We start from the raw sequence: 13,072 nt of genomic DNA, 5'->3' as shown, positions 1-13,072 counted from the left end.
CTGTTTCGACTGGGAAACATATGGTAAGCTTTATTCCACATCAAGCTTGTCATTACCCTGAAACCGAATGAAGGCAGCTTAGCTGTCGAATAACAGGTTATATTAAATGTATTGCTTCGGAGCCATGAGTGTGAGGCTTTTCTTTTCTTTGTTACGTGTCCTTACGCTTCTACCAACTCAAACCTGAAGACGATGATACAACAGCTAGGGCCAGGAGTTTTCCAGACCAGTTCTCCCTGGTCAGGTCAGGTGGTCAGGAAAAACTCTTGGCCCTAACAATAATCCATACTGGCATCTTGAACTTGTGATCAGCAGTGGTCGAACCCCACCCTGTTGATTTGAACAGATGTGTGAGACACACACACACACACATAGGGTTGACATAGCGAGGGATACACACCATACACAAGGTTAGGATTGGCCCTCTTCAGCTCTTGTACGATGTCCACAACCATCTCCAGAAAGGAAGTGTCTCGAGTGTACCCTGAGGGGCGAAGAGGATTCTGGGTCAAAGCAAAATCCTCAATGTCTCAAAGTTTTATACAGTTCACTGCAGACAAAACCAACCCATCACCCAGGGCTCTAATGAGAGGATCGGGGATCATGGTGTGACAGTGTGTGTGTGTGTGTCAAATCAAATCACATTTTATTTGTCACATACACATGGTTAGCAGATGTTAATGCGAGTGTAGCGAAATGCTTGTGCTTCTAGTTCCGACAATGCAGTAATAACCAACGCGTAATCTAACCTAACAATTCCACAACTACTACCTTGTAAGTGTAAAGGGATAAATAATATGTACATAAAGATATATGAATGAGTGATGGTACAGAACGGCATAGGCAAGATGCAGTAGATGGTATAGAGTACAGTATATACATGTGAGATGAGTAAAATAGGGTATGTAAACATAAAAGTGGCATTGTTTAAAGTGGCTAGTGATACATGTATTACATAAAGATGGCAAGATGCAGTAGATGGTATAGAGTACAGTATATACATATGAGATGAGTAATGTAGGGTATGTAAACATTATATTAAGTGGCATTGTTTAAAGTGGCTAGTGATACATTTTTTACATCAATTTCCATTATTAAAGTTTGCTGGAGTTGAGTCGGTATGTTGGCAGCAGCCACTCAATGTTAGTAGTGGCTGTTTAACAGTCTGATGGCATTGGGATAGAAGCTGTTTTTCAGTCTCTCGGTCCCTGCTTTGATGCACCTGTACTGACCTCGCCTTCTGGATGATAGCGGGGTGAACAGACAGTGGCTTGGGTGGTTGTTGTCCTTGATGATCTTTATGGCCTTCCTATGACATCGGGTGGTGTAGGTGTCCTGGAGGGCAGGTAGTTTGCCCCCGGTGATGCATTGTGCAGACCTCACTACCCTCTGGAGAGCCTTACAGTTGTGGGCGGAGCAGTTGCCGTACCAGGCAGTGATGCAGCCCGACAGGATGCTCTCGATTGTGTATCTGTAAAAGTTTGTGAGTGCTTTTGGTGACAAGCCAAATTTCTTCAGCCTCCTGAGGTTGAAGAGGCGCTGCTGCGCCTTCTTCACGACACTGTCTGTGTGGGGGGACCAATTCAGTTTGTCCGTGATGTGTACGCCGAGAAACTTAAAACTTATACCCTCTCCACTACTGTCCCGTCGATGTGGATAGGGGGGTGCTCCCTCTGCTGTTTCCTGAAGTCCAAGATCATCTCCTTTGTTTTGTTGACATTGAGTGTGAAGTTATTTTCCTGACACCACACACAGAGGGCCCTCATCTCCTCCCTGTAGGCCGTCTCGTCGTTGTTGGTAATCAAGCCTACCACTGTAGTGTCGTCCGCAAACTTGATGATTGAGTTGGAGGCGTGCATGGCCACGCAGTAGTGGGCGAACAGGGAGTACAGGAGAGGGGTCAGAACGCACCCTTGTGGGGACCCCAGTGTTGAGGATCAGCGGGGTGGAGATGTTGTTCCCTACCCTCACCAACTGGGGGCGGCCCGTCAGGAAGTCCAGTACCCAGTTGCACAGGGCGGGGTCGAGCTTGATGACGAGTTTGGAGGGTACTGTGGTGTTAAATGCTGAGCTGTAGTCGATGAACAGCATTCTCACATAGGTATTCCTCTTGTCCAGATGGGTTAGGGCAGTGTGCAGTGTGGTTGCGATTGCATCGTCTGTGGACCTATTGGGGCGGTAAGCAAATTGGAGTGGGTATAGGGTGTCAGGTAGGCTGGAGGTGATATGGTCCTTGACTAGTCTCTCAAAGCACTCCATGATGATGGAAGTGAGTGCTACGGAGCGGTAGTCGTTTGGCTCAGTTACCTTAGCTTTCTTGGGAACAGGAACAATGGTGGCCCTCTTGAAGCATGTGGGGACAGCAGACTGGGATAAGGATTGGAGATGCTGTCTGGGCCTGCAGCCTTGCGAGGGTTAACACGTTTAAATGTTTTACTCACGTCGGCTCCAGTGAAGGAGAGTCCGCAGGTTTTGGTAGTGGGCCGTGTCAGTGGCACTGTATTTTCCGCAAAGCGAGCAAAAAAGTTGTTTAGTCTGTCTGGGAGCAAGGCATCCTGGTCCGCGACGGGGCTGTTTTTTTTTTGTAATCCGTGATTGACTGTAGACCCTGCCACATACCTCTTGTGTCTGAGCCGTTGAATTGCAACTCTACTTTGTCTCTATACTGACGCTTAGCTTGTTTGATTGCCTGGCGGAGGGAATAGCTACACTGTTTGTATTCGGTCATGTTTCCGGGCTCCTTGCCCTGGTTAACAGCAGTGGATCGTGTGTGTGTGCGTGTGCGTGAGCAGGACCTGCTGACGCTGCAGTGCTGGCTGTACATACAGTACGTGGGAGATAAGGGCCAGAAGAGAGGAAGATGATTCAATGGGAATGCTGATATAAGGCTTGTTTGCGTGTGTGCCTCACTTTTGTGCTCGGCCACAAGGCTCTCAGTGAGGGAAAGCCCATGTCCTCATGGCTGATTTAAACACACAGGGACTAACTGTCTCAACACCTATTCCCTTTCTAGTCCCTAACCCGAGTTTTCGCCAATCTGAAGGGTCTGGATAGGTATGAGTATAAATAACGACACACTGCTTGCTTAGCGACTACCGCTTCCTCCTAATTTTGGCTCATACCGAAGGCTCGAACCCAGGACCTCTGCCTTGCAAACATACCTCCCTCCTGAAGCTAGCTATTAGGCAGCGCAAGTGGGGACACTTCAGGCTAAGGAGTGAGTTTCACACATCTCCATGCACAATACGAGCAGTGTATTAGTTGAGCTTCCACCATATTTCTAACTTTTGACCGATCTGTAAATTATGAAGATTTAGGGCCATGGGAAGAGTTGGGAAAAGGGAGCAAATTGGCACGGCTAGATTCTAACTCAAACTCCACTTATTCAGGTTATCCACCTATTGGATGATAAACACAGAGAGTACTTCATGCCATGTATCTGACCGCAGAGACATCTGTAAGTCCCATTTGTAAGCTATGTTTCTTACAGACAAAGTTTCAACTGACAAACCTAAGTCTACTAAAAGGTGAACCTTTTCATTGTTGGTGTTATACAGTATGTAACCTAACTGATGTGATTTTTAGCCGCACTTAAGTCTCAACTACTGTATCCATGATATCTACTCTAGTGTGTCCGTAACGATTACTTCCAAATGTCTAGCAGTCTGTCTTAATAAAAGAGCTGACCAACCAATAGTCTGCTTACTAGAATGTAGCTGTTCCAACACATTCCTGTTTGGCAACATTTCACACCTCGACAGATTCACAAGGACTCGGAGAGAATAAAACCATGACCTTCACTCTCTCCTCTCCTCTTCTCTTCTCTCCCTTATTGTCTGCTCCCTCTTTCTCTCTCTCTCTCCCTCTCTCTTATTTTCTCCTCTCCCTCTCAAGGTGATAGGAGAGGAGACGTAATCCATCAGGGAGTGCGAGCGTTTCTGTTCCGTCTCTCTCTCTCTGGGCCAGGGCTAGCGGAGCACGACGGCTACCACAGAACAGTGGCTGGGGGCGAACATCTGACTGCCTGACTGACATTAGGTTCTGTAAACCCTGCAGCCTGACACCATCTCTGTCTGGGTGACCTCATGAGGCTCATGTCCATCAACTGCTTCCTGTGTTCTCCCTGGAAAGCTGCAGAGGGAGCCGAGGACTGACGAGAACAACATCTGTCTAAAGAGAATTTAGGCCTTGACCAGAAGCAGGCACTCTCTGAAGCTATTGACTTAGCTAGCCGCTCTCTATGAAACATTTCTTCAGCTAGCTAACTGTTATCTCCTTTTTTTTCTTGTTTCTTTTTTGTCTGCATACTGCAATTCAGCTTTTAGCAGCGAATGTGTCCCAAGACAGTCTAAACAATCATAAATAAATACTTGATATAAACTAACAACCATCCCCAGTCTGCTATAGCACTGCTAGCGCTAGCCTTCACTTCTTTCTGTGTGTGAGTCTCACCTGTGAGAACATAGTCATAGTGGTGGACGTTGTTGAGCTTGATTCCCTCGTAGAGGACGTGCAGCTCGTCTGCGGTCAGCACCTGGCCTTTCCAGTGAGAGTAGCCTTGGGACAGAGGTCAGGGGTTAGAGGTCAGGGAGACAACTCCACAACAAAGTGACAACACTTCCCCTGTAATGGATTTAACAATGGTGAAAACTCCCTCCACCAATGCTTTTAAATCTATGACGGGGATTGAACCAGTGCAACTTTGAGGAAAGTGTGGAGAATCGGGACGCAATCAGAACAACTGACAGTTCACAACATAGGCTAGTATCTTCATTAATTTCTATGGTTTAAATGATGAAAACAACAGTTAACAGTGCTGATGTCTTTCCTACACAGAGGGGGCCTAGAGAAGCCCCCACCCACAGTGAGACAGCTTCTCAGGAAGGGGGATGGGACGGGCATGTTTGTTGCGTCAGCTCCCTCAAATGCAAAAAAAAATGTGTGGGGCTGTGGGGGCAACCAGCATTTTGTAAGAGACCATTGTCGCTGCCGCAGGAATTGTGATGTCACACTTCAGGGGAGTCACCCAGCAGATCACATGGTGTGGTGCTGGTTGCCTAGTAACAGGCCAGAAGAAAGCCTGAGGGACTGAGAGCAATAAAGAGTTGCCGCTGCTCTTCTCTGTGTGTGTGTGTGTGTGTGTGTGTGTGATAGAGGGGGAGGGAGCCAAGGAAGGAGAGAAATCTTTGTGATAAAGGCTGGCTCTGTCGTCATAATTTTCTGCTGTCGCAATTGCATGATTCGCTGCTGGGGAGAGCATTTTCAGCTCGTCACAATCCAAGACACACACACACACACACATACACAAACACACATACACACGTTTTCTTCAGCACGTGCAGAGTGAAGAAGAGATAGACGCTGCGTATCCTTCCCCACTGGGAAGATAACCGCCACTGTGTTTTGAGCTGAATCTACCCATCAGGCCCTGCTTCTCTTTGCCCCCCTAAAGCTAACACAGAGAGACACTTACACACAGCAAAAACATTTGTTCTTTAAAACCTTGAAAAAATACTATTGGGCATGGGAAAAGACAAATGTTACATCCCAAATGGTACTCATTTCCAATATAGTGCACTACTTTTGACCAGAGCCCTATTGCCACTCACTATATGGAATAGGGTGCCATTTGGTAGACAACCAGAGATGAAACTGCAGTAGCTAGCCTAAGTCAATTGACATAATTAAAGTCTGAATCTTCCTCATTGCAGTAATGTTTGATGTGTGATGAGCGGAGTGACCCTTACGACAGGAGCAAGGGTTTTTGGCCTCCATTGCTGTGATGTTCCAGAATCTAGATTATGTCTGATGTTCCACACTAGAGGTCGACCGATTAATCGGAATGACCGAATTAATTAGGGCTGATTTCAAGTTTTCATAACAATCGGAAATCTGTATTTTTGGACACCGATTTTTACACCTTTATTTAATCTTTATTTAACACAGCAAGTCAGTTAAGAACGCATTCTTATTTTCAATGGCGGTCAAGGAACGGTGGGTTAACTGCCTTGTTCAGGGGCAGAACGACAGATTTTCACCTTGTCAGCTTGGGGGATCCAATCTTGCAACTTTACAGTTAACTAGTCCAACGCAATAACGGCCTGCCTCTCTCTCGTTGCACTCCGCAATGAGCCTGTTACGCGAATATAGTAAGCCAAGGTACGTTGCTAGCTAGTTAAACTTATCTTATAAAACACATTCAATCATAATCACTAGTTAACTACACATGGTTGATGCTATTACTAGATATTATCTAGCGTGTCCTGTGTTGCATATAATCTGACTGAGCATACAAGCATAAAAGTATCTAAGTATCTGACTGAGCGGTGGTAGGCAGAAGCAGGAGCATAAACATTCATTCAAACAGCACTTTCGGGCGTTTTGCCAGCAGCTCTTCGTTGTGCGTCAAGCATTGCGCTGTTTATGACTTCAAGCCTATCAACTCCCGAGATGAGGCTGGTGTAACTGAAGTGAAATGGCTAGCAAGTTAATAGCGTTACAAACGTCACTCGCTCTGAGCCTTGGAGTGGTTGTTCCCCTTGCTCTGCATGGGTAACGCTGCTGCCAGGGTGGCTGTTGTCGAGCCCAGGTAGGAGCGAGGAGAGGTACGGAAGCTATACTGTTACACTGGCAATACTAAAGTGCCTATAAGAACATCCAATAGTCAAAGGTAAATTAAATACAAATGGTATAGAGGGAAATAGTCCTATAATTCCTATAATAACTACAACCTAAAACTTCTTACCTGGGAATATTGAAGACTCGTGTTAAAAGGAACCACCAGCTTTCATATGTTCTCATGTTCTGAGCAAGGAACTTAAACGTTAGCTAACTTACATAGCACATATTGCACTTTTACTTTCTTCTCCAACACTTTCTTTTTGCATTATTTAAACCAAATTGAACACGTTTCATTATTTATTTGAGGCTAAATTTATTTTATTGATGTATTATATTAAGTTAAAATAAGTGTTCATTCAGTATTGTTGTAATTGTCATTATTACAAATAAATATAGATTTTTTTTTAATTGTCCGATTATCGGCTTTTTTGGTCCTCCAATAATCGGTATCGGCGTTGAAAAATCATAGTCGGTCGACCTCTAATCCACACATCTTCAGAAACTCAATGAACTGTGTGTGATTGTGTGCTCATGAGAAAACTACCACTGAGTTAGTAGATACAGTAATGTTCCTGTCTCGAAAGAAACGACAGTAAAAACCCTTAAGAAGTAGTCAAGATGTGGCATTCTCTCATCCTTAGCCACTGGAACTACTTACAAAGGATAAGTCTGAGCCAAGCCTTTTCAAAAATAAAAGTTTCCATTAACCCAGTGCAGGGACATAAAGAATGGCAGGTAACAACAAAACAACCAGAGGAATGAGTCTGATTTAGGTGGCAACAAATGTTAAGGCATTCAAAGATGGATCATTCATGAGCGATGTGCATGGGGTCTTATAATCGCTATGCACGTTTTGGGCATCATGATGTCCCAATAAGTCTGTATTTGATTGTTTCTTTATTTGTATCTTTATTTTGACAGAGAGTCATGCTGTGACCAAGGTATCTTCTACAGATGAGCCTTGTATCAAACACACATCTATGCACATCGATATAAACCAATACACAAAAAGCAAAAGCAATCATTGAAAACAAACGCATTCTAAAGTTAAAAAAAAAAATCCTTAATTAGCCGTCTGAATTGCCCTAGAGGCACCAACTCTTTTTGTTGTTATTGGTGCATTCAAAATAACTTAAACCTGAACTTAATAACAAACTGAAGCTTAAATAACTCAGAGCACGTGCCAAACCCATTCCACAGAGGGCCCGAGTGTCTGCGGGTTTTCGCTATTCTCTTGTACTTGATTGATGAATTAAGGTCACTGATTAGTAAGGAAACCCCATCACCTGGTTGTCTAAGTCTTTCCCTGACTCAGAGGAATCACGTAAACTTCCGGACTTAAAGCGGATTTAACACGGTCGATTTGTACTGCTGGACTGTATGCATTCGGGTTAGGTCTGAACGCTGTATCAAAGCAAAATGGGGGAAGTTTAACCAATTACCCAGAAGCTGTTGGAGCGTGGGGAGGCTGAGAGGACACAGGGAGTTGTATGACAAGTGGACAGAGAGGGCTACGGGACTAGCATATAGCATGGTGAGGACTGGCACATTCAAGTGGATGAGGTCAGCACAGCCAAGCTGGCTCTTTGACACAGTGCCGCTCTCCAGGACATCTCCCCATGAATGAACACTTAGCAAGAACACTAGCGGGCACACGAGGCTGGCTAATTCGTACGTTGACAGACGCGGCGCAATCGATAGGGTCATTCCTCAAACCTACGTCAGAGACACACAGTGTACTTATCCCTCTGCTCTCTTTTAATCTCAATCCTCACTTCCTCTCCGTCATCTTGCCCACGCTGCTCATCGGGCTCAGGCAGGCATCCGTGGTTTTCCCAGACGGAGCGACAGGTGAAGTGACAGACGGAAACCGAGAGGAGCCTGACAGTGGTGCGATCTCAATTAGCACTCATTCACGTTTCTTTCACAGACACACACGGACGTGCGCACACACAAACACACTGGTGTCTACCATGTCATTCACCTTCAGCTCGAAGACCAACAGCCCCCTCCCATCCTCCCTTAGGTGACCCTGTACAACTACTGTATTAGGCTATAACAGTGTCCACAACCCCAAAACATTTGGCACAAATGTTACATTATTGCCCCAGCGGCATCCAGTGCATTCTGCTGTCACTATTGACATCACAATAGAGCTGGAGTCACTCTGAAGATTTCCTCTGTGGTGGATGTGACGGGCTCATGGGGCCACCGGCAGGTGACTCGTGCGGCAGTGAGGCGTGAACAGGCAGCGGAGTGATTGGGCTGTGATTGGCGTGGCCTGGAGGCTGCATCCAAAATGACGCCCTATTCCCTACATAGTACACTACTTTTGACCAGAGCTCTATAAGCCCTGGTCAAAAGTAGCACACAACTGTATATAGGGAATAGTGGTCCATGGTTTGGGACATAGAATCCTTGGATATCTGAGAGAGATTACTGTGAGACTGACTGCTAATCTCTGCCCCATAGCTATGGGACTCAGTGTCAGGGAGTCCGTTGCAAATGGGGCTCCTGTAACAAGGTTGGTTCAGAGAACCTTGCTCGCATGTTGAGTAACCTTCCCTAACACTAAATCAAATAAAAATGTATTTGTCACACGCTCCCGAATACAACAGGTGTAGTAGACTTTACAGTGAAATGCTTCCTTTACAAGCCCTTAACCAACAATGTTTTAAAAATAAAAATAAATAAAAAAGTGTTAAGTAAAAAATTTAAAATAAAAGTATCAAATAATTCAGTAGCAGCAGTAAAATAACAAGCGAGGCTATATACAGGGGGTACCAGTACAGAATCAATGTGCGGGGACACATGTTAGGACCATGATAGTTTGTTGGTGATGTGGACACCAAGGAACTTGAAACTCTCAACCTGTTCCACTACAGCCCAGTCGATAAGAATGGTGGCATGCTCGGTCCTCCTTTTGCTGTAGTCCACAATCATCTCCTTTGTCTTGATCACATTGAGGGAGAGGTTGTTGTCCAGGCACCACACAGCCAGGTCTCTGACCTCCTCCCTATAGGCTGTCTCATCGTTGTCGGGGATCAAGCCTACCACTGTTGTGTCATCGGCAAACTTAATGACGGTGTTGAAGTCGTGCCTGGCCGTGCAGTCATAAGTGAACAGGGAGTACAGGATGGGACTGAGCACGCACCCTTGAGGGGCCCCGTGTTGAGGATCAGCGTGGCGGATGTGTTGTTACCTACCCTTACCACCTGGGGGAGGCCCGTCAGGAAGTCCAGGATCCAGTTGCAGAGGGAGGTGTTTAGTCCCCAGGTCTTTAGCTTAGTGATGAATTTTTAAGGGCACTATGGTGTTGAACCCTGAGCTGTAATCAATGAATGACTAGAGCGGGCTAACACAGTCTTGTGGCATACAAGAGACCCAGGTTCAAACCACAGTTGATCACATAGGTGCTGTAACCTGGATGGGTTTATGTGAGGCGCAGGAGGAGGTCAAAGGGGAGGAAAGTGTAAAGGTGGTTCATGTAAGCTTGCGTCATGAGTAACCTTGTCTGAGACCTGATTATTTATGTAGGCTTAGTGGGCTAACACAGTTTAGTAAGGCACAGAAGACCCAGGTTTGAACCCTGTTGGGAACACTTCTCAATAAATAACCCAAGACACACCAGTGGCACTGAAGATGGCCACAAACGTGTTACTATTTAGTAACGCAAAGGCCTATTAAGCAGGGCAGGTGTGTGTAAGAGAGAGAGAGTCAACAGGTGCAGTAGCCTATACTGTAGTATAGTGGCCTCTTGTTATGCCATCGTTTCCGTTTCTCTCAGACCACCTGCACTGTCAGCGTGTAGGCTATCCCCCAGTCAGATCCCATGTAGAGAAAAATACAATCCTGAGACTGTGTCCTGAACTGGCCCTGACAGACAATTAATCTTCTCCACTTAAGGGAGGACAAATTGTACATGTGGCGTCACTTTAACCATTACAACCAGTGACACTTTGTTCCACCCAAGAACTTGTCTGATAACTTGACACAATGAGGAATGTGACACAAAACACAAAACCCATATCTTTTCATCACACTTTTCCTGATGTGAGCCTGATCAACAGCTCCACTTTCAAGATGGAAGAGATTTTGTTTCATGTGATAAAGGTTGATTGCAGTCATAGTGGAAATATAATGGTAGGTTAGGGGGAGGCAGGTAGCTTTAACTTCTTATGGCTGCAGGGGCAGTATTGAGTAGCTTGGATGAAAGGTGCCCAGAGTAAACGGCCTGCTTCTCAGTCCCAGTTGCTAATATATGCATATTATTAGTAGTATTGGGTAGAAAACACGCTGACGTTTCTAAAACTGTTTGAATGATGTCTGTGAGTATAACAGAACTCATATGGCAGGCAAAAACCTGAGAAGAAATCCAAACAGGAAGTGAGAAATCTGAGGTTGGTCAATTTTCAACCTAGCCCCTATTGAATTCACAGTGGGATATGGATGAAGTTGCACTTCCTAGATGTCAACCATCTTTAGAAACTTGAATGAGGCTTCTACTGCGGTGTGGGGCTGAATGGGAGCTGAATGAGCCAGGTGTCCGGCAGAGAGCCAAGGGCTGGTCACGCGCAATTCACATGATATAGTGACCTGCGTTCCAGGGCTTCTCTACACACAAAGGCATTCTCCAGTTGGAACTTTATTGAATATTTATGATAACAACACCCTAAGGATTGATTCTATACTTAGTTTGACAAGTTTCTTCGACCTGTAATATAACTTTTTAAAGTTTTTGTCTGACATTCGGATGGACCTGCACGAGCGTTTGGATTTGTATACCTAAGCCGTAACAAAAGTAGCTACTTGGATATAAATAATGGACATTATCGAACAAATCAAGCATTTATTGTGGAACTAAGATTCCTGGGAGTGCATTCTGATGAAGATCATCAAAGGTAAGGGAATATTTATAATGTGATTTCTGATTTCTGTTGACTCCAACATGGCGGATAATTGTATTTATTTTCTGAGCGCCGTCTCAGATTATTGCATGGTTTGCTTTCTCCGTAAAGTGTTTTTGAAATCTGACACAGCGGTTGCATTAAGGAGAGGTATATCTATAATTCCATGTGTATAACTTGTATTTTCATCTACATTTATGATGAGTATTTCTGTTGAATTGATGTGGCTATGCAAAATCACTGGATGTTTTTGGAAATAGTGAACGTAACGTGCCAATGTAAAAAAGATTTTTTTAATATAAATATGAACTTTATCAAACAAAACATACATGTATTGTGTAACATGAAGTCCTATGAGTGTCATCTGATGAAGATCATCAAAGGTTAGTGATACATTTTATCTCTATTTGTGCTTTTTGTGACTCCTCTCTTTGGCTGGAAAAATGGCTGGATTTTTCTGTGAGTTTGTGGTTACCTAACATAATCGTTTGTGGTGCTTTCGCTGTAAAGCCTCTTTGAAATCGGACAATGTGGTGGGATTAACAACAAGATTACCTTTAAAAGGGTATAAAATACATGTATGTTTGAGGAATTTGAATGATGAGATTTCTGTTGTTTTGAATTTGGCGCCCTGCACTTTCACTGGCTGTTGTCATATCATCCCGTTAACGGGATTGCAGCCCTATCTTTTTAAGGGTATATGAAAATTATTAGCCTACACAAAATATGTCAAAATCTTTCAGCAATGATAGTAACGGTACCAAAGATGCTGTTCTTCTCTCAAAAATGTGAAATAATTTCCTTTCAGGGTTAAAAATATACAAGACAGCAACACATGGTACTTTTATTCTTTTGCTTTTATACATTCCAGGCAATTCATAAAGTTCACTAAATTCCAATTCCACATTTTCTTAAATTAAGAGAATTGGAATTTCAGTGCCTGAATTGACTAAAATGTCAATAGAAATGACCCCAACCCTGCTCTACATTATATGTACCTGTATGATTGGAGAACTGTACCGAGTTGATTGAATCCACCTCAAACCCCAGCACCTGTGGAAGAGACAGACAGAGCATTAATCAAAGTATTGGGCAAAAGACGAACAATGTGGGTAGCACTGGAGGTTGGTGGCACCTTAATTGGGGAGGACCGGCTCGTGGTAATGGCTGGAGCGGAATAGATGGAATGGTATCGGATGCCATTCCATTTTCTCCATTCCAGCCATTATTATGAGCCGTCCTCCACTCAGCACCCTCCACTGGTGGGTAGGTTAATCACCTAGGCGCCGTAGCTCGTATGGTAAGAGTTTAATATCCCTGATTTAGGCTATACAAAAGGCCAGATTTAGAGATGTGGTGGTCCGTTTAAAAATGCCATTGAACCAGCCCCCAAAAGGGCCAACCCCCCCATACATTTGTATTATTCCACATCTAAAAACACATTTTTCATCATGTTTAATGCATGCAATTCTGAAATGTATTGGACCAATAAAGCTGTTGAGTCAGTGACTAACAGTAAGGGTCTCCTGGGCTATTGGCGCCCA

At 44.4% G+C, this 13,072-nt stretch overlaps 1 protein-coding gene across 2 annotated transcripts in view; it reads right to left on the bottom strand.

Moving 5' to 3' along the window:
* The window catches only part of pdxkb (pyridoxal (pyridoxine, vitamin B6) kinase b), a 33,322-nt gene that overhangs the window by 15,070 nt on the left and 5,180 nt on the right, over positions 1–13,072 (bottom strand). For both annotated transcript variants that reach the window (XR_010465429.1, XM_029668061.2), the window contains exons 2-4: positions 12,527–12,581; positions 4,453–4,557; positions 401–484 (exon numbers count right to left, since the gene is read on the bottom strand). Coding sequence is in view for 1 of the 2 variants with exons in the window: in XM_029668061.2 (XP_029523921.1) it covers positions 401–484; positions 4,453–4,557; positions 12,527–12,581 (244 nt within the window). In the remaining variant the exon portion in view is untranslated. The remainder of the gene's footprint in view (positions 1–400; positions 485–4,452; positions 4,558–12,526; positions 12,582–13,072) is intronic.

This window comes from Oncorhynchus nerka, linkage group LG2 (genome assembly GCF_034236695.1).
Source record: "Oncorhynchus nerka isolate Pitt River linkage group LG2, Oner_Uvic_2.0, whole genome shotgun sequence".
NCBI lineage: Eukaryota > Metazoa > Chordata > Actinopteri > Salmoniformes > Salmonidae > Oncorhynchus > Oncorhynchus nerka.
The sequence above is the reverse complement of the archived record's forward strand: the minus strand, read 5'-3'. Positions and strand labels throughout refer to the sequence as shown.